At 40.4% G+C, this 21,610-nt stretch overlaps 1 protein-coding gene across 5 annotated transcripts in view; it reads left to right on the plus strand.

Annotated features, from left to right (window-relative positions):
• Window positions 1–21,610, plus strand: part of Gbf1 (golgi brefeldin A resistant guanine nucleotide exchange factor 1) — a 133,371-nt gene that overhangs the window by 383 nt on the left and 111,378 nt on the right. For all 5 annotated transcript variants that reach the window (XM_034501601.2, XM_076923237.1, XM_034501591.2 and 2 more), the window contains exons 2-3: window positions 10,703–10,808; window positions 14,586–14,652. In XM_034501601.2, the coding sequence (XP_034357492.1) occupies window positions 10,713–10,808; window positions 14,586–14,652 (163 nt within the window). In that variant the 5' untranslated portion in view covers window positions 10,703–10,712. The remainder of the gene's footprint in view (window positions 1–10,702; window positions 10,809–14,585; window positions 14,653–21,610) is intronic.

A 21,610-nucleotide genomic window follows, 5' to 3' on the forward strand; every position in this document is an offset into this window, starting at 1 on the left:
GCGAAGCGGCCTGGTCGAAGGGCTTCGTGGGAAGAAATAAACTCAGAACACTGATGTGAGAGGGAGTTGGGAGGTGTGCAGGGGCCAAAGGTCAGACCCTTGCCCCGAGGGGTGTTTCCGCTCTGCTTGTGACTCTGGATGCCAGAATCATTTCTTTACTCCCCCTCCCCCAGGCGTAATCTGGCCTCCAGCTCTTCTGTTTTAGACCTTTCTCCACTCAAAAGAACTCAGTCCTCAAAATCTGAAAGCAAAATTAAGGATGGTTTTAGGCTTCAGATAATGAATCTTTTCAGATTCCATAGAACTGTCACTTCTGGAGATTGCGCCCTAACACAACCGAAGCGCTCCATTAATTCTGAAAGATGAACAAGTGCAGTCTGGATTAGGTAGTCAGAAGGCACAGAAGACTTGAGGCCAGAGGCCTGGGGAACTGGCCTACAAGATTTTCCTTTTCCGGGCTAGATAGTTCAGCTGTCACCGTGGGTCTGTATATAAACACTTTTCTTTCTTTTTGAGTCAGGTTCTTTCTAGGTAGTTCTGGTTGTTCTGGAACCCACTCTGTAGACCAGGCTGGCCTCAAATTTACAAAGATCCACCTGCTTCTGCCTTTAAACCCTTTAGGTGTGTGTTTTGGGTAGGCATTTACCCACTGTGACTTCCTTCTATTTACTTTAAGGATATGAGATTTAATCCCAAGGAAGCCACTTTTTTGTGACACATTTGATTGAGAGTTAAGAGGGATTTGAATACTGATAAAGCTTGGTATTGGTGGTCTGTTTATTTTTAGTAGGTGAAAAAAAAAACATGAAAAGGACTGGAGCTGGTTGAGTATTTGCCTTTCGAGTATGAAGCTCTTGAGTTCAGTCCCAGCTCTTCATCAACTGGGCTGGTACACATCTGTAATTATTCGCTACTTGGGAGATAGAAACACGAGGGTCAGACCTGACATTCAAGATTATCCTCAGCTACTTCTTGAGTTAGAGACCAGCCTGGACCAATTGAGACACTGTCTTTCACAAAGAGACAAGTTATGAGAGATGTTCTGCTCCTTGTGGTAGGGTCATGGAAGCAGACTGAATGATGGGGCACAACCCCAAAGAGTGTAGTTTATGGCCCAGTAGTGACCTTTGACATTGCTGTGTTATAAACCGGTGGAAGTCCATCATAGGTAAAGAGAGTAAAAAAAAGTAGCAAAGTTAAAAGTAGAGTATGCCTAATTCCTTTCAGCATCGATGGGGCCCAGCATGTGCCATCCATTTCTGGAGTTACTTTAGAGATGAGGGACAATAGAGTGTGTCCCCCCCCCCCCACAGAAACTCTTATCAAGAATATTAGGTACTAGTAAGCCTTGTGGAGTATATAAATGGGAAAATCTGCTTTGGAATTGCTCAGTTTACACATAACCTTGCATTAGTGAGGATGGGACCCTAGAGTCCCATATGGTATATATAGTCAAGCAGTCTACCACTGAGTCATACCCACAGCTAGCTAGCTAGTTAGCTTACTTGCTTTATTTGTTTGTTTGTTTGTTTGTTTGTTTGTTTAGAGACATGACCTCTCTAAATTGTCCTGACTGGTCTGAAATTTGCTCTGTAGCCCTCGAACTTGTGATCCTTCTCGAGTTTCTGGGTTTACAGGGCTGTAGTCTTAGATCTCCCTATATATTTCTGAAAAGTAGTGACATATGCTAGGTGTAGTGACAGACATTTGTAATCTCAGTACTTTCAGGGTTGAGGAAGGACATTTTGAGTTTAAGACCAGCTTTTCTACATAGTGAGATCCTGTCTCCAAAAAAAAAAAAAAAAAAAAGAAGCAAAGTGAAAAGTATACGCCTAATTCCTTTCAGCAGCGGTGATGGGGCCCAGCATGTGCCATCCATCCCTGGAGTTAGTTTAGTGTGTGGTTAGCCCCGCTGCACACTTGCATGGCAAGTAGTGACAAGGTGGGGCACTCTCTCAGTTATTGAAAGGCAGATCATCTAATATGATATTACTTGAACCAAGTTTCTCTACTTCTCTCTGCCCTCCTAAGAACATGTGTGTGTGTGTGTGTGTATAAGAGATGTAATAGTGTTTATAGTTTATATGTATAGAGGCAAAAGGATGGGAATGGTACAGGACACTGTTTTTTGTTTTTGTTTTTTTTTTTTGCAGTGGTGGAGACGAGATCTGTTTTTGACACAGGGTTTCTCTGTGTAGCCCTGGCTGTCCTGGAACTCAATCTGTAGACCAGGCTAACCTTGAACTCACAGAGATCTGCCTGCCTCTGCCTCCCCAGTACTGGAATTAAAGGCATGCACCACCACAGCCCTACTAATAGTGGTTTTTGTAAGATGCAGAATCTTCCAAAAAAGTAGTTAAGTTGCCAGGTGGAATGATAGCCCAGCAAGTGCCCAGGTTACGTGGGCTGCCATTGCTCATCTGCCTGTAACTCTACTGAGCTGAAAGCACTCTGCATAATTGGCAGTCTGCTCTCTTGATAGGTAGTGTGACAGCGCCTTTTCAATTTGGGGCTTAAAAGTGACTATAGAGACTTCAGAGAAAAATTTTTTTTTTGTACTTGTTATTTTCTGAGCTAGTGGTATATCTCAGTTATAAAACATTTACCTAGATGTGAGAGGAGGCCCTGGGTTTGATCTTCAGTGATGGGGGGGGGGGATATAAATTTCTACTTAGGAATAATTCTACTACCATAAATGTTCTTTAAGGTTGTACTCAAACTTCTTTTTAATAGTGTCAGTAGGCAAATAGTATGTTGTTTCTGGTCTTCACAGCGATGCTTATTGACACACAGTAGAAATTAAAGTTGTGGACACATTTTAGAAGCTGGTGTCTGGTCCAGTTTCAGCTCAACACAGTCTTTCCTTTCCCTGTGTTCTAGAAGTCAGGATGACTGCTGCTTTAAAATAATCATGCTCAGTGATAGGTTGTTTATTCTGGCTGCAGTGGCAGCGAGAGAGGAGGATGATACAGCTCTTGCTTGCGAGGAGATACTATTTATAAACAGCATCTCTGGAAAGACCATTGATCACACTAGTGATTGAGTGTCGCTGATTAGAGTGATTGGATGTTGGGTTCATGGTGGGGTTGGGTTGAAGGGAGGAGAGATTAATTTTACCTTTCTGCTGGAATAGCTGTGAAATAAAGAGTAAATTGTTAATCTTTTATTACTCCTCTTTTTTATCATTCCTCCTCCACTGGAGCTCCATTAGCGGTGGCAATGGTCATGAAAGTGATGATTTATTCCAAATGGTAGAGGATGTGATCATGGAAGCACTAGTATAAATCATGAAAGTCTTATAAACAAGGACTGGAAGTCCGAATGCATGTCAGGTAGCTTCTGTCAGTGCCTGAAGGGAGTCAGGTGGAAGCTTAGAGTAGTAAGGCCTGTGATATGCAGGCCCCTAGTTGGAAGGGCAGCTGCTGCTTACTCCAAAGGTGGTTGCTGTTTGAAGATTTGAGCAATGGTGACTAGCCTTCCTAGTTTGTAGTACATGATGATCTCCCAAAGAGAAGATAGCACCTGTGTGGGACTGTCCTGCTGCTCCCAGTGTGCCATCACTCAAGCTGTTTTCTTTGTCCCACTCTGCCACTGGTCATCTTTATGTCTTGGGTGTTCTGAGTGGTTAGTGATGTGGGCCAGAGAGAAGCTTTGTTTCGTTTTCATCTCCAAGATGGGCAGTTTTGTCCAGGTCAGTCAGTGGCTTACCCTACATTTGGTTCTAGAGATAGTCTCAGAAATCTCCACAAAGGAGGAGATGGCATACACTGGTCACCTGATTAGCAGGTTTGAGAGGATTTTCCAGCTCTGGCTGGTCAGATTAGAGTAGTGGCTTTTTCCTGGTTCTACTTTTACTCCCACTCTTTCTATAATTTTCTTATGTTCAGTAAGGTTTTGTGTGTTCTTTCTCCCATATCAGTAGTTCATGTATGTACTACTGTGCCTGGTGAAGGTGGAAGTTAGAAGAGGGAGTTGGATCCCCTGAAACTGGAGTTGCAAATGATTGTGAACCACTGTGTAGATGCTGGGGACCAAACCTGGGTCTTCTGTAGGAGCAACAAGTGCTCTTAACCATTGAGCCATCTCTCCAGCCCCTCCTTTTTTTGAGAGAGTCTCAACTGTGCAGCCTAGATTAGCCTTGAGCTTGTGGTTTTCCAGCTTTGGCCTCCCATTGCTGGGAATACAGGTGTGTATCACTGTTCAGCTGAGGTTTGTTTAAAAAGAGCTGTGGACACAGTGTTATGTGCTGACCAAAAAGATGTGCTCATACTGTGTAGGAGAGTGAATTGGCTGAGGAAGACTTCATGAGGAGACACTGTCATAAAAACTGTTCAGGAGATGTTGACAACGTGCCATGCTGGGTGCCTCACAGCAAACCCAATTTCATTTTGCAATGGAGAATTGTAGGGTTTTGTTTGTTTTGTTTTGCTTTTGAACAAGATCTCAATGTGTAACCCAAGCTAGCTCTGAATACTGAGTTCTCCTGTCTATTACCACGTATAGCTACTGTGGAAAACTGTAAAGCAAGGCTCAGAAAGAATAGGAAACTTGGTCAAGAGCTGTAAATTTGTGGTACAGTGCTTACTTAGCCTGCATGTAGCCCTGGGTGCATCTCCAACTCTGGGGGGTAAGAGGGGAAAAAAGGAAGAAAAAAAAAAGTCTTGACTATAATCATTCAATTAGAAGTAAGGAACTCAGTCAAGTCTGTCTTGTACAACTCTATTATTGACTGTTTTTTTTTTTTTTTTCCTGGACCTTGCTCTATAGACCAAGCTAGTCTTAAATTCACAGAGATCTGTCTGCCTCTGCCTCCCAAGTGCTGATATTAAAGGTGGGAGCCACCATATCTGGCTTTTAATTATTGGCTTTTAATGTGAAATGAGCAAGAGTTTACAAAAATGGACAAGAGGAGAGCTGAACATTCAGCAAAGAATGGGCTATCATTTTCAAAGGCAAAGAGGGAGCAAACCATGACTTAGAGCTTGGTGTGTTTGCACACTTGTAATTCCCATCATCACTTGGAACACTTGGGGCACCAAAATTTGAGTTCCAGGCTGTCTGGGTTATAGAGCAAGATCCTCATTAAAAACAAACAAAATACCAACCAACTAACCAACAATCCAAGACTATCACCCAAAGTGAATTTGCGTTTACCTACTGTCTGCCTTACTGTCTCACCACCTTTACTCTTAGCCAGATTTTTTTTATTTCTCTGAGAACTAGACCCAGAAGAAGACTTGCTGAGATGAAGGATAAGTTCTTACTTGGCATGATGATCTCAAATTGTTACTCAAACTGATTGTAACTGTTTAGATACTCTCTAGCCATTTGGCCTTACTAAAGTATGGTCAGATTTACATTTCATCATTATTATTGTTTTGTGTTTTTGAGATAGCATCTTATTCTATTGTTAGTCCAGTTTGATTTATAACTCAGTATATAGCCCAATCTGCCCTTGAGCCCCGACAGACCTCTTGCCCCAGCTTCCTAAGTGCTAGGGTTACATTTTATTATTTTAAAATTATTATCTGTTGTCATTATTACTATTTTGGAGGTCTAAAATGGTATCTCACTATAATCTTTTTTGTTTGTTTGTTTGTTTGTTTTTGTTTTTCGAGACAGGGTTTCTCTGTGTAAGCCTGGCTGTCCTGGAACTCACTCTGTAGACTAGGTTGGACTTGAACTCAGAAATCCACTTGCCTCTGCCTCCCAAGTGCTGGGATTAAAGATGTGCACCACCACTGCCCAGCTATAATCTTTTTAATTTAATTTTTTAGACAGGATCTCACAATGTTGTTCTGGTTGGCCTAGAACTTACTGGGTAAATCAGATTGGCTTCAAACTCACTGAAATCTGCTTGCTTCTGCCTCCAAAGTGCTAGCTAGGATTAAATGTGTATATCACCATCCCAGTTTATTATAATCTGGTCATTTTGTTGATTATAAATGAAGCTAATAATCTTTCCTATTTATTTGTTATTTGTATTTTTCTATTTTATGAAATGCTTGTTCTACTCATATTTCTTGCTAACTTTTTCTATTTTTTTTCTGTTTTTTTTTTTTTTTTTTTTTTTTTTAGATAGGGTCTCTCTGTGTCACAGCCCTGCCTGTCCTGGCCTTGATTTATAGACCAGGCTGGCTTTGAATTTACAGAGATCCTCCTGCCTCTGCCTCCTGAGTGCTGGGATCAAAGATGTGTGCCGCCATGCCAAAGCCTAACTTTTTCCATTTTCATGTGTGTATGGTGTGTGTGCATGTTTCCATGTTTGTGTATGTGTGTTTGCTTTAAGGATCCTGTTTCTGCCCTCTGAGGCTGGAATTACAGGTGGGTTACCATGCCTACCTGGCATTTATTTGGAGTCAGGGGATTTGAACTCTGGACTTCACACTTGCATGGCAAGTGCTTCACGTACCTATCCATCTTCCTACTCCTCTCTTGCTAATGAAAAAAATTAAAATTATTTATTTTGTGTATTTGTGTGTATGTGCTATGATGCATATGTGGAAGTCAGAGAACAACTTTAGAAGCTTGTTCTCTGGTTTGACTATATAAGTCTTGGGCATCACACTTGGATTGTCAGGGTTGGTAGCTTGAAGCAATCCCTAAGGTTAAATACCCAGGCGTGACAGAGCAGTTCACATGGGTGATCTATTCTTAGTGTTTTGAGAACCTCCATATTGACTTCTGTGTAGCTGGACTTGTTTGTATACTACCAGCAAGGCATAAGGAAGAATTCCCTTTTGACCACATTCTTATCAGCATCTCACATTATTTGTTTTCTTAATGACTACCCTTCTGATTGGAAGAAGATGCATTCTCAGTGTTGATTTGCATTTTTCTGATGGCTAGTAAAGTTGAACATTTTTCATATGCTTATTGGCCACTTGTAGTTTATCTTTTGAGAACTGTCTGCCCACTTATTGATTGGATTGTTTGAGACCATTTTTCCTTCTTTGTGTTAGAGCATGTGTATTGTACATGTTTGTGTGGGTACACAGGCACAAGTGTCTTTTAGAGAGTATAGGTCAGTGTCATGTGTCCTTCTCCATCCCTCTCCACCTTGCTTTTTGAGCAGGTCTTTTACGGGACCTGCTCACCTGTTTGACTAGGCTGCCTTAGCCAGCAAGCCCCAGGGATCCTCCTGTCCACTTCTCCAGCACTCAGGTTACAGGTACCTGCTGCCATGCCTTTTATTTGGCATTATTTTTATTTTATTTGCATTTTATCTGTGAATCTGAACTCAGATCTTCATGCTTTTCTGATTGTGCCATCTCCCTGGCTCTGGGCTGTTTATTTCTTGTATATTTTAGATGAAGCCCTTTGCCAGATGTCTAGCTAGTAAATATTCCCTTCTGGTCTGTAGGCTGTGTCTTTACTCAGTTAACTAGTTCCTTTGCTTCCAGAGGCTTTTTCAATTTCATGAGGTCTCATCTGTTTGTTATTGCCTCCTTTCTTGTGTGACTAGAGTCCCATTGAAAGTTCCTGCGTATACCTGTGTCTTGAACTCTTTTCCTCCAACAGTTTCAGAGTTTGAGTTTGAGGCTTTATGTTAAAGTCTTGGTCTGTTTGGAGTTAGATGGGTTTTTTTGTGGGATATGGGAGATGGGGTTTTAGTTTCATTATTCTGTATGTGGATATCTGGTTGGTTTTCATTTCTCTCTCTTCTTCCCTCCCTCCTTCCTTCCCTTCCTCCATTCTTTCTTCCCTTCCTCCCTCCCTACCTTCCTTCCTTTCTTCTTTCCTTCCTTTCTCCTTCCTTCCTGTGGATATTTAGTTGGTTTTCTTCTCTTCTATTTTTTTCTTTTCTCTTCTTTTCCTTTCTTTTTTTCCTTCCTGAGACAAGGATTCTCTGTATCCCTGGCTCACTCTATAGATCAGGCTGGCCTCAAACTCAGAGATCTGCCTGCCCCTGACTCTCAAGGCATGTCACTATGCTTAACTTGGTGGTTTTCATGACTTTCATTTCTTGGGGACCCCATCTTATATAAAACATGCAAATTTAGCTACTTTGAAAAGTTCATGTTATGTGTGTGGGTGTTTTGCATACATATATGCCATGACTACCTAGTGCCCTTGGAGGCCAGAAGAGGCTACCAGATCCCCTGGGACTTGAGTTATAGATGATTGTTAGCTGCCACATGAGTGCTGGGGATTAAACCTGTGTCCTCTGGATGAGGAGCCAGTACTGTGAACTGGTGAGCCAGCTTTCCAGCACCCCAAGCTGAGCTACTTTGAAAGCATGTTTTTCCTCAATGACTTTCTGTGTCAGAGGTTTGTTTGTTTGTTTGTTTGTTTGTTTTTTAAATATACGATTGAACTGTAAAATTCCTCAATGGAAGTAGTAGATTTTTTTTATAATTACTAGTGTTTAATTATATTGGTAATATGCTAAAATAGTCTTCTGAAAAAAATCAAAGCAGTACAGATAAAGGTTTGATTATACCCTAATTTCAAAGCACTTTCTCTTTAGATAACTATGAGTTTGGATATACCTGCCTAGACCCTTTATTTATTTGGATTAAAATTTAAAAAATTGCTGGCATAGTGGCTTACACCTTTAATCTCAGCACTCGGGAGACAGAATCAAGTGGATCTCTTAGTTTAAGGCCAGGCTGGTCTACAGAGTGAGTTCTAGGACTGCCAGGGCTACACAGAAAAACCCTGTCTCAAAACAAAACAAACAAAACAAAGCAAAACAAAAAATTTAAGTTTATTTATTTAATTTTATGTGTATGAGTGTTTTCCCTGCATGTATGTGTGTGTACCTTGTGCATGCCCATGGATGGCTGTGAGCCACTGTGTGGTGCTGGGAACTGAATAATTTCTCCAGCTCATTTGTTTATTTATGATTTTTGAGGTAGACTTTCTCTGTGTAGACCTGGCTGCTCTGGAACTCACTGTATAGGCCAAATTGTCCTTGCCCTCACAGAGACTGGCCTGCCTCTGCCTCCTGTGTGCTGGGATTAAAGGTGTAGACCACCATACCCAACTTTAGATGCTTTACTTGGTGTATACGTATCTACATGTGTATCTGTACAAAATAAATTAACTGTGCTTATCAAAATGGATGACTCCTAGGTAAAACATCAAAGTACAAATTATAGAATGATGTATAAGATATTAATTACATATAAAACATAGAATGGTGTTATATATTATTTAAAGGTACATATTAATGAAATAAGCAAAAAGTTAACAAATTTCAGTTTTACAGTAGTAGGAGTTATGGGCAAAACAAGATTTGTTTGGGAAGTATTCAGAGTCTTCAGTTGTACCACTAATCTGGATGCTGGCTAGTATATGACTGTATCCTTTTGTATGCTAAATATTACATACTTAAAAAATAAAAATGTTATTTTTTACAAGGGTGGTTTGTCTTTTGTTTACACACACAGCAGTAGATAGGTAAGTAGTTATACACTATAATTTTTTTCACTTTGTAGTAGTTGTGAACTATTTTCTTTTTTTCTCTTTCTTTTTTGAGAGGACTCACTACATAGATAAGGATAGCCTCAAAATCATTCATGAATATTAGTGTTACTTGGGTTAACTACTATACTGGCTCTAAGGAGTTTTTAAATAATGGAAAGTGGCAAATTTGTTGTTACATACTCCTAGGATACTCTATGCTAAGAAAAAAAATGTTTTCTGGGAAAGAGTCTCGTGTATGCAGGCTGTCTCCAGTGTGCTGTTTGTGAAGGATGACTTTACCTTTTCTCCTCCATCTGTGTTTACTACTGTGAGGCTTAGATTACAGGTTCATCACCATACCTGCTTTATGTAAGTGGTGCTGGGCATTGAACTTAGAGCTTTGCTGGGCAGTGGTGGCACACGTCTTTAAGCCTAGCACTTGGGAGGCAGGGGCAGGCGCATTTCTGAGGCCAGCCTGGTCTATAGAGTGAGTTCCAGGACAGCCAGGGATAAACAGAGAAACCCTGTCTCAAAAACAAAACAAAACAAACAAACAAAAAAAAAAACAAAACAGAACTCATAGCTTTGTGCATGCTAGGCAAGCACTCTACCATATGAACTACATCCCTAGTCTTCCAAGAGAAATTCTGCTTTTCAACATTTTCACCTTGGGAAATAATTAAGTATTTTCTCTTAGTGCTATTCTGGGCAGCAAAGACAATCCTATAGTTCCTTTGGGAGCAGTTAACAATAATACATTAGTTCTTTTGCCTCAGCCTCTCATGGCAAGAATTACAGGTATATGCCACCATACATGGCTGGCATTTAAATAATCCCCCATCTTGTGGTTGAAGAGATTGCTCAGTGGTTAAGAGAACTGGTTGCTCTTTTAGAGGACCCAAGTTCGATTTCCAGCACCCACATGGTGGCTCATAACCATAACCATCACCATCTGCAACTCCAGTGCCAGTGGATCTTCTGCCCTCTTCTGGCATTTGCTGGTAGTGGATGTGCACATGGTGCACAGATATACATGCAGGTTAAACATTTGAATACATGAAGTAGAAGGGAAAAGGCAGGTGTTGTCATGTGAACCTTTAATCCCAGCTCTTGGGATGCAGAAGCAGGTGGATCTCTGAGTTTAAGGGCAGCTTGGTCTACAGAGTGAGTTCTAGGACAGCCAGGGCTACACACAAAGAAACTCTGTCTCAAAATGAAACCAAACAACCTATCAAACAAACAAATCTGAAAGGGAATATTAACCAATCTTTTCTCTTCAACTGTCTGGTAGGTTTGTCAGGATGGTGGATAAGAATATTTACATCATTCAAGGAGAAATTAACATTGTTGTTGGTGCCATCAAACGAAATGCCCGATGGAGCACCCACATACCACTGGTAAGTGGGGATGGGCAGACGTCAGGCCACTGAGTTATGGACATCTCATCCTTGGTTAAAGCAATCAAAAGAGAGAGAGGGAAAGAGAGAGAAAGGGAAAAAGAGAGAGAGAGAGAGGAAGAGAGAGAGAGAGAGAACATGATGAAAGAAGAAAGGGGATATAAAAAGAAAGGAATAGGACCTGTAGTGGATTGAATAGATGTGACCTCCAAGACTCATATGTTTGAATGTTTGGCTCATAGGGAGTGGCCTGATTAGGAATTATGGCTTAGTTGGAGTAGGTGTGGCCTTGGAGGAAATATGTCACTGTGGAGTGTCTTACTGTGTGAGACTTTGAGGTCTTATATAAGCTCAAACTACACCCAGTGTGACAATCTTCTGCCTGTGGATCGAGATGTAGAACTCTTGGTTCCTCCAGCACTGTGTCTGCCTGCACAATGCCATGGTTCCTGCCATGATGATAATGGACTGAGCCTCGGAAACTGTAACCCAGCCCCAATGAAATGTTTTCCTTTATAAGAGTTGCCCTTTGTTGTCTCTTCACACCAATGAAACCTTAATAAGACAGGTCCTGGTAAAAGGGGGAGGGAGAGAAGAGAACAGTAGAATCTATGTGACATGAAAGCACAAAGGGAACAATGGCTGTAGTGGTGTATTCCTGTAATCCTAGCTCTTGGAAGTAGAAGCAAAAGGATCATACATTCAAGGCTAGCTTTGACTACATGGTGAGTTCAAAGCCAACCTGGGCTGCGTGAGACCCTGTGTTAAAAACCAAAAATAAAGGAGTAGGTGGGTGTTTAAGTTTGTAGGAATAGCTCAACAGTTAAGAGTACTTGCTGATTTTCCAAGAGACCAAGTTTGGTTCAGAGCACTCATATTGGGGAACTCGCAACTCTGTCTTCAGTTCTGGGTGATCCTATACCCTCTTCTAGCCTCCTTGGGTACCTGTGTACATACTATATACTCATGAAGAAGTACACACATATACTGAATAAAACTAAACTAAATCTTTAAAGGGCACGGGATAGGGAGATGGCTCAGCAGTGAAAACACTTGCTGCACAAGCAGTAGGCCTAGAGGTTGGATCCTCAGAACTCATCTAAAGGATTAGTGGTTATCAGAGCTGGTGAAGTGGCTGAGTGGGTAAAGCTTGTAATTCCAGCCTTGGAAGGCAGGGACAGGAATGAATACCTGGAGCAAGCTAGCTAGTAGACTAGCCATATCAGTGAGCTCTGGGGTTGTTTGAAAGCTCAGCCTCTGAAAATAAGGTGGAAGATAAATCCGCCTGCCTCTGCCTCCCAAGTGCTGGGATTAAAGGTGTGCGCCACCACTGCCTGGCCCACTTGCTCTCTCTTGCTATGTCTGTCTTGCTATCTCCACTATTCTCTCCCATTCTTCAGCTGCCCTAGCCCTGCCATGTCCAGTATGTTTCTCTTTTCTCTGACTCTGGACTCTTCCAGGTGCCTCTGAATATTCACTTTCTCTTATCCCTCCTCCTCAAGAAATGGTTATGTCAACAATTTCTTTATGATAGCTCCTCACATACAATTATAAAGTTAGCTTGTTGTTTTGTGTATATATGTACATATACATGTCTGTGTGTATGTATATTTTGTGAAATTGGTGTGAAAAACTTTTGGCACAATTATAAAAGCAAGTTTAGTGCTTTTAAACTAGGATTTTACCTGCTAACCCACCTCTCCAGCCCTCTAATTAATATTTTTGAATAGACATGGGAATATTCCAAACATACTCTCCAAATAGTTTATATATTCTTATCAAGTTAGAAAGTTCTGCCCAGTAGTGGTGGTGCATGCCTTTAATCCCAGCACTTGGGAGGCAGAGGCAGGTGGATTTCTGAGTTTGAGGCCAACCTGGTCTACAGAGTGAGTTCCAGGACAGCCAGGGCTATACAGAGAAACCCTGTCTCGAAAAACCCAAACCCAAACCCAAACCCCCAAACCCCCAAACCCAACCAAAACCGAAACCAAACAAAACAAGAAGGTTCTAATATATATCTGTATTATGTATATATATATGGAATAAAAGTATAGACATGTGAGTTTGTATACACAAACATTTAGATAAATAATGTTGACAATTTTTTTAAATGTCAGTCCTTTTTTGTGTGAGAAATTTTAGAACACCCTGGGGCATCTAGGTATGTAAAATGGGCATACAAATAAAACATATACTGATAATACATCATAAAGAAATTTATTTAAAGATAATTTTTTGGGAGCCGCTGAGATGGCTTAGAGTGTAGAATTGCTTGCCACCATACCTGATGCCCAGGTTTGCTCCCCAGAGCACAGTGGAAGGAGAGACGCAGCACTTTCAAGCTGGGCCCCGACTTTCACACATCAAAGCTTGAGTGCCTGTATTTATAAATACGTGAGCAAAACAAATAATGTTTTAAAAACATTCTTTGATATACATCTAATTTTACTTGTTTATTAAAGATGAAAGCAGATTTGCATACCAATCAGGTATGTGTACTTACATATTCTTACATAGCGAATTAAACCATGGCTGAGTCTTTGCCACAGCAGGATGTAGAACGTTGTCACTATTTTTCAGAGTTGATAGTTATTTTGATTTTAGTTTGTAATTTTTAATGCTGACAGTGCTATTTTGCATAAATCTGCGATATATAAAGGCAGAAGTATGTTTAGGAACATTTCAGAAATTATTGGAAATCCTTTTGTAAACTTAAGCCAAGCTTCATTTCATGATTTTTTTTTTAAACAGTCCTGGCTGGCTGTCCTTACTTTGTAGACCAGGCTGGCCTCAGACTCACTGCTTCTGAAGAGATCCGACTGCCTCTGCCTCTGAAGTGCTGGGACTAAAGGTGTGTGCTGACACACCTGTCTCATGATTTTTTTTTTAAATGTCAGTAACACAAACAGTAATTTTAAAAGCAAACATTCTAACATAGTACAATACAAAGACATACTAATTTGATACCTACATGCTGAAGAGTGACAGTAGAAAATATCTTTAAAGTCTTTTTTTCTATAACTAAACTTACATTATGCTTCTAGAAGAGCAGAGAATTTTGTATGTACAGTGAATGTACTGCAGCTCATCAAACATACCAGTTTGAAATCTGAGGTGATGTGTTTCAGGCATGCTCATTGCAATGCAAGGTGTGGCATGTGCAGTGCAAAGGATATGTTGACTAGAACAGTGGCTGCCAGTGGTAAAGTAGGGAGAGGCAGCATGGGGGATACAGCTGAAACACCGTGGACTCGTTACTCATGGGATTCTGAGTTAAATTTTGGTCATTCTGTATTCAGAAACATTTTGCTGTTGCTAAAAATTTCAAGGCCCCCACATTTAGTTAGGTGACTCCTGTATGGGATGTGATTCACAGGAGAAGCTGGGTTGAGGCTGGTGAGATGTCTCAGTGGGCAGGCATCTGCCACCAAGCCTGAGGACTTGAGTTTGATCCTCAGGACTACATAGTGGAAGAGAGACCTGACTCCATAAGTTGTCCTCTCGTTACTGCATGTGGACCATGGCATGCCACCTCCACCCCACATGCACATGCACACATAAAAGAAACTGGTTGTAGGCTAGCACTGAAGAACTTATTTTAGGTAAACTCCCAGTGCCTCTGAAATAAGAGAGTAAGGAGCCATGGCTAAGTTTCTTTCCTCAGAAGGAAAGTTACTAAATTTTCTGGTTGAATTTACAGAAAGAGTTTTGATCTTTTGTTTTCTCTTTTCTATCTTGGACTAATCATTTTTTTTTTCTTGACCTGTGATTCTGAAGGATGAAGAACGGGATCCCCTTCTGCACAGTTTCAGTCACCTGAAGGAGGTCTTAAACAGTGTGACAGGTAAGGCTGCATATGTAGGAAATGGTGCAACGGGTAAGGTCCCATGTGTAGGCAGAATTACTTGGCCTAGTAAGAAATACATGTATTTGATTTACTGCAGGGATTGACAAAATTTTCATATAAAGGATCATATGGGACAAATAAATAGAACAAAGAAAAGACCATATAGTAACACTTCAGGCTTGTAGGCTGTGTGCAGCTCTGCCAGCTGCTTATCTCTGCCCGTGGAGCTCACCAGTCACTGGTAAGATATATAGCGGAAGTATATATTTTCTTTTTTAAAAAGTATGTGAGTCAGATTTGGCTCATGGTTAAAGTTTGCAAATCTTTTAGTCTTCCTATCTTCTTAGGTTCCTTTGATTTTTATTTTCCTAATCAAATCAAGCTTATGTAATATTCACATTTAGATTTTTAAGCCATTTACATATTTATTATCTTTGTTCAGTTTTCCCCAGGTCTGTGAATAAGGCATGCAAAATGTCCCCTGTTGTGAAGGAAAGCGAAGTGGTATAGCTGAAGGGCCAGTGGCACAGCTCATTTGTAGAGTGCACATCTCTCACAGATAAGCCCTAGATTCAGTCCTGATGCCCATATCCAGGATGGGCCTGTGATCTCAGGTCTTGAGAGGAGAAGTCAAAAGGTTCAGAAATTCAAGATAATCCTTTAGCTACATACTAGTTTTAGGCTAGCCTAAGCTGTAAGAGACCTATCTCAAATGAAACAGACAGACAGACAGACAATACACCTAAAGTGATTTAGCTAATTCATTCTCAGAGATGGAATCAAGTAAATTTTAGGCTGCTGACACCTGGTTTAGTGCTCTTTCTCATGTTTTATGTTTCTTTGGTGCATTTAATTAGAGGAGATTGTATATATAAAGTGCCTTTTATTGTGTGTGTGGGAGAAGAGAGTAATGAAAGGAAAAAATCAATACCTGTGATTTTGTTGTTGTTATTGTTTTTATTTTACTCTTGTGGGTTTTTTGTTGGGAATACAGACTAAAAGGGAATGTTTTAGAACTGTGTTCCTATGTTGATTCTAAAGGGCTCTTGTAATGTATAGGCCTGGAATCCTGTCAGCTGGTGGTATATCTCAGACCATAAATAGTATTTAGACTTAAAGAAATTAAACAAACAATAAATGAAAAATGTCTTTATTTTATGAGAAACACAGGAGAAAGTTTGGAGAACATTTCTTAGTTGTTTCCCTATCATGAATCAAAGTTAACTATAAAGGAACAACTTTTACTTTGAAAAGGCTTTAAATGTATAAGCCAGGTCTGGTGGCTAACACCTGCAATCCAAGTACTCCGGAGGCTGCGACAGGAGTGTCATGAGTTCGAGGCAAACCTGGACCACATAGTAAACAATACCCAGCACACACAGGGCTGAGACTTCCTTCCTCTGTCACCTCACACACACACATAGCACAAGGGGCTTTGTGTGTGTACACTGAGTTTTAGGAGAGTCTGGGCTACAAAATGAAGCCCTGTCTTAAACAAGCAAGCAAATAAACAATCCAGGCATGGTGGTACAGGCCTGCGGCAAGAGGATTGAAAATTTAAGATCTGTCAGGGGTATAGAGTTCAGGGCCAGCAGAGACTTTGCCTTAAAACAAAAGCATTCAAATGGATCAGAGACACAGCTCAATGGCAGTGCACTTGCCTCACATTTATAAGGCCCTGGGTTCAATCCCCAGTGGCAAACAAACAAACAAACCAAAAAGAATGATCTAGAAACATCAAATATACGCAGTGGCTTAGTGGCTAACCCGAGTTCTATTCCCAATACTCCTGTCAACAAACGGCTCATGATCACATGTAATTCTTGAGTGATGACATTACAGGCATGTGATATTACCAGTCTACCAGTCCTGGCTCCAAACTTTTTTTTTTTTTGTAAGCATGTGAATTTCCTGTACAAGGAAGTAAAAACTGTGTCTCCAGTAAGGCGGGCTAAGTTCATACTACTTATTCTCACAGATGTGTGTCTTTAGAAAGTATCTGTAATCAGGAGTCACACAAACTGGGATGACTGCATGCCCTTCAATTAAAAGTACAGAATTTTTATATTGTTACTTTGACTTAAAAAAATGTCAGTGAAGAGGACCTGATTGTTGCCCCTCAGTCATTACGGGCTCTTGGGATGGTTTCAGGAGGTTCTTCTGAAGGAATTAAAACAAATGTATGCTTTCTAGGGCTGTGAGGGGTTTCTTTGAGGGTGAAGAAAGTGTTTTATGGTTCTGTAACTCTGAAATTGTATATTGAATTGTATACTTTACAAGGATAAATTTTATAGTATGTGAATTATAGCTAACAATTTGTTTTTCTTTAATGTGATCAGGGTTTTGCTGTGCTTCCTAAGCTTGCCTTGAATTTCTGGACTCAAGTGATGCTTTTGTTAACTTCCTCAGTAGCTGAGACTATGGGTGTGTACCACCCAACTTTATAGTTCATTTAAAACAAATCACACATAAGCTACAAATTTGATGAATTCACATTTCTCAGGGCTCAGAATGCTGGTGGGAAGCCTTTGAGTGCACTCATGGCTGAGCTTTGGACCCATTGCCCAGCAAAGGCAGCATAAGGCTCTGCTCAGCCTCTTGGCCCACTTTGTCCTTTTATGTCTCTCTCATTAACTCAAGGAAGCACATGGCTTTTATATTTAAATTTATTCAATCTGTAATCTTTGACATTTGAGTTAGCTTTTAGTACAGTTTTGCATTTATAGTAATATATATTATGTATTTTCTCTATCCCCAAAGAATCCCTTTTAATCTTTTCCGGATGCAAATTTCAGGCTGTCTTGTCCCATCTCCCCTCTCTTGCTCTCTTTCCCCTCCCCCCACAGAGTGTGTTTGATCAGGTGTGGCAGGAATATCCACTGTCAAGCTGCGCCCTTTATATTAGTCAATATTATCCTTCTCCCCCCGCCCTGTCTGTCTGCTCCTTTGGGCTTTCCCAGTTGATTTATAATTTTGGAATTCTCATCGGAGTCTGTAATACAGTTTGTTCATTATTTAACCAAAACCTGTTTAATGAGCAGAGAGAGGCAATGTAAATGTTAGACATGTTGCAGTGATGTACCTTTGTGCTTCTTAGAACGGGTGGGTAGTTAACTCTGTGCTGCCTGCAGGGCTGGGGTATCCTGGGCTTAGGGGCAAAAGGGCCACTGTGGGAGTGGGAGTGGCCCTTTTACCCCTAAGTGGCCCAAACCCTGCCATAGCTTCACATTCCAGTGGTGCATTTCCTTTCACCATTCTAGTAATCTTACGGGGCACTGGCAGAATACTAGAGTTATGTTCAAGCTAGAACCTGTGGTAAGATCTGGGGCCTGGGATGGGTCAGGTACCATAACAGAAAGGTCAGGTATCAGGGCTTCTGATACTGCTCTTGGTTTTAGGTCTGAAAAGAGATGACAGTTGAGAGGAATAATTCTAGCTGACATGGTTTGCGATCTTTGGTTATTTTTTTGTCAGACTAGATAAGTCTTTGCAAGTCTTAACCTCATTTAGTGTACCTTTATGGAATGAGCTTTATTCAGTTATGATTTGTGGTGTTTGGCTGTGCTTATATTTGTATCCAGATTTAGGCTGCCCTTTTTCTTGGTCTTCAAACACCTCCTCCATATGTTTGTGCTCATGTGTGGCCAAACGTTTGTAAATTTACATCTTTACAAAGGGAGTCTTTGCTAGAAAAAAATCTTAGATTTTCAGCAGAAAGAAATATTCTAAAACTATTATAACAAAAATTTCTTACAGGATTTGTTTTTATTTTGGTGCTAGGGATTACACTTGTAAATGTTATGGAAGTACTCTACCACAAAGCTACATCCCAGCCTTGTTTTTTATTTTATTTATTAACTTATTTTGATAAAGTTTTACTTCATAGTTCAGGCTGGCTTTAAAATCAGAATTCTCTTACATCCACTTCCTAAGAGATGGGATATAGGTGTTTGCTGCCATGCCCATCTGGGACCACTTCTTAATGGCATTAAAGCCTTCAGGGCCAGACTTGAAGAAGACTTCCATATATATAACTGAGAGTGAGAAGAACCAAGGTGTTTGTATATGGTGAACAAAATGTTGTGTTTTTGTAGCTACTGGTGTTACAAGACCAATGGCTGTCAGACCACTTTGAAACGACTAGTGGTCTCTGATCTATTCCTTATAGTAATGTTTACGAGGTGTGGAGAGGACGTCAGTGAACGAGGACAGTTGGCAGCCACCTTCCCTCCTTCTCTCCCTGTCTTTGACTTGGTCTTACTATTTATTTAGTACAGGGTTATTCTCCCAGTATGCTATGATTACAGGTTTGTGTTGCCATGTCTAGACTGCTACCATTTTTTTTGTTGTTGTTGTTGTTCATTTGAGTAACAAGTCAAGGAAAATGAACAAACATTGTATTTTTTCAAGTTGGCTTTCTCATGTGAAGCTGTTATAGCCAAAATTTAGATGTTTCTAAAGGCATCAGTGGATTGCATAGAATACATCTTAGGGATAGGATATTTCTTTACTGAGCTAACTGGGATAGCAGGAACTCTGACATACTTGAGTTTATAGGGAGAAGCAGGTGCCTGGTGAATGCGTTAGGAGTTTATTTAAATATAGTTTATCTTGGACAAACACACCTGTAGGGTACAGTCTGTCTCAAGCTTTTTGAATTCAGAATCTGAGCTAGGAGGTTTGAGTACATCTACTCTCCAGAGGTTTCAGAGAACATTTAAACAGAGTCTGGAAGCCAATCTGGGAGGAACTATGGGAGGAACACCTGACTGGCCCAGGCCTCTTAGAAATAGCTGCCTAGGTAGAAAAGAACTGCTCAAGGATGTCTAATTACCTTAGGAGTAATTGTCGGGAAAAAGATCTCGATACATTATATTAAATCACTAGATTTATTTCCTGTATTGATTGAATGTATACATTCATTTTTTCTATAGGTGTCTATAGTTTCAGGAATAGCAGAATAATAGATCATGGGGCAGCATATGAAGAGCCATAAGTGAGCCATTGACTTTGCTTCACTTGGAACTGATGTGAACTTTTTGTTTTGTTTTGTTTTGTTTTGAGGCAGGATCTCACTGTGTAGTCTTGGCTGGTGGATTTCACTATGTAGATCCAGGCTAGTCTGGAATGCAGATGTCTCTCTACTTCTGTCTTCTGAGTGTTGAGGTTAAAGCTGTATATCACTATGCCTGGCAAGAATTGAACTTTTAAATTGTCCAAGGTATAACAGAAAACTATTTTGTTTCTTTTTAGAGGAAATTAGAAGCCAAGTTTTTCAGACAAATTTATATTATTGAATATTGGAAGGGGCAAAGTTGGCCAAATGTATGTATTTCCTATACCACTTATTTACTTTCTTGATTTATAATAAAATATAAGGTCATATATATAAATGTATGTATATATTTGCATACATACATATACATATAAAACACAAGATTGATGAGCATGTTAGAATGTGGGTTCATAGCTGGGCACAATACTATGTTTCCAGCTGTTTGTGAAGTAGAGGCAGGATTGCTGAGGTTCAGTAGTTCAAATCAGGATTGAGCAACAAATTGAGACCTTGTTAAAAAACAAAGGGAATGAGATCCTGCCTCAAAAATAAGGTAGAGAACAATGAAGATGCCCAATAGTGACTTTTGGCCTCCAAGGTCCTGTTCATGTCACAATGAGCTGGAGTAGACACGAATATGCACACTCATGGTGGGGGTAATAAAGACTCTTGAGAACAGATAGCTGGGTCTGCTGATGTGTGACTGTTATAACACGAGAGACTGAAGCAGCTGGGTCATGAGTTTGAGGCCAGCCTGGATTATATAACTCCAGGAAAAGATGGATTAATTAGAATTAGTGAGAACCTGTCTCAGAAGGAAGAAGGGAAGGGAGAGAAGCGAGTTCTTTTTTTTTTGGTTTTTTTTGAGACAGGGTTTCTCTGTATAGCCTTGGCTGTCCTGGAACTCACTCGATAGACCAGGCTGGCCTTGAACTCAGAAATCCACCTGCCTCTGCCTCCCAAGTGCTGGGATTAAAGGCGTGCGCCACCACCGCCCGGCAAGCGAGTTCTATATAATCTTGCTTCTTGTAGGTACAGCTCTGCCTTTATTCTCTGTAATTTCCAGAATCAAGTCTGACTGGTAGGAATTCATGTTTTTTACTATATATAATTATAAAGAGGGATGATGATGATGATGATAATAATAATAATAATACAAAGGGCATTGTTAATATCGTAGTTCTCAGAAACAGAGACAGAGGTTTCTAAGTACTTTGTAGCATAGTCTGTGGCATTGTAGCAGGGTGGTCTCAGAGTGTCAGCGTCAGAGTTGTTGGGGTTGCTGTCATTGCCTTTGTCTTCTTTAGCACTCGTTCTCTTGAGGGCTGTTGTGTCTCCTGGGTAGATGCCCAACTTGCTGTGTCAGCAATCAGTTGGTAAAAGGAGGGAAAGCCAGCTGCTCTTTTGTTTTTTTAACAGGGAGGTAGTAAACTCCCTTTCTTCCACCCCAACTCAAACTCTGGGCAAATGCCAGAAGGATTTAGAGAAAGCCAAATGTTTGAAATCCAATCAATGTGTAGTTTTAAGCAGGAAAGATAATGAAAAGTTTGTTTTAACTCTACCCCTCTCTACCCACCTCATGTTTGTAGGACTTTAATTGATCACCCTAGTTTCTGAACTAGTATAGGGTATGGAAAGAATGAATACTTTTCTCCCCCTCCTTATAACCATTAAAAGAGAGTTAGATATATAGCAAAATACAAATTAGAACCCTTTCACTCAGACCACTTTAGAAATCCATGGCAGGTAAGGAGCTCTGACACCTTTATGGTCTCACTTCTGCCTCAGGAAGTCAACATGCAGCGATTACCTTTTTTTTTTTTTTTTTTGTCACCTTTGTTTGTTTTATAACCTTTTGGACTTAGATGGACAAGTGCTCCTGGATGCCTGCTGGCTAGC

The sequence above is a fragment of the Arvicanthis niloticus genome, chromosome 1 (genome assembly GCF_011762505.2).
Source record: "Arvicanthis niloticus isolate mArvNil1 chromosome 1, mArvNil1.pat.X, whole genome shotgun sequence".
Taxonomy (NCBI): domain Eukaryota; kingdom Metazoa; phylum Chordata; class Mammalia; order Rodentia; family Muridae; genus Arvicanthis; species Arvicanthis niloticus.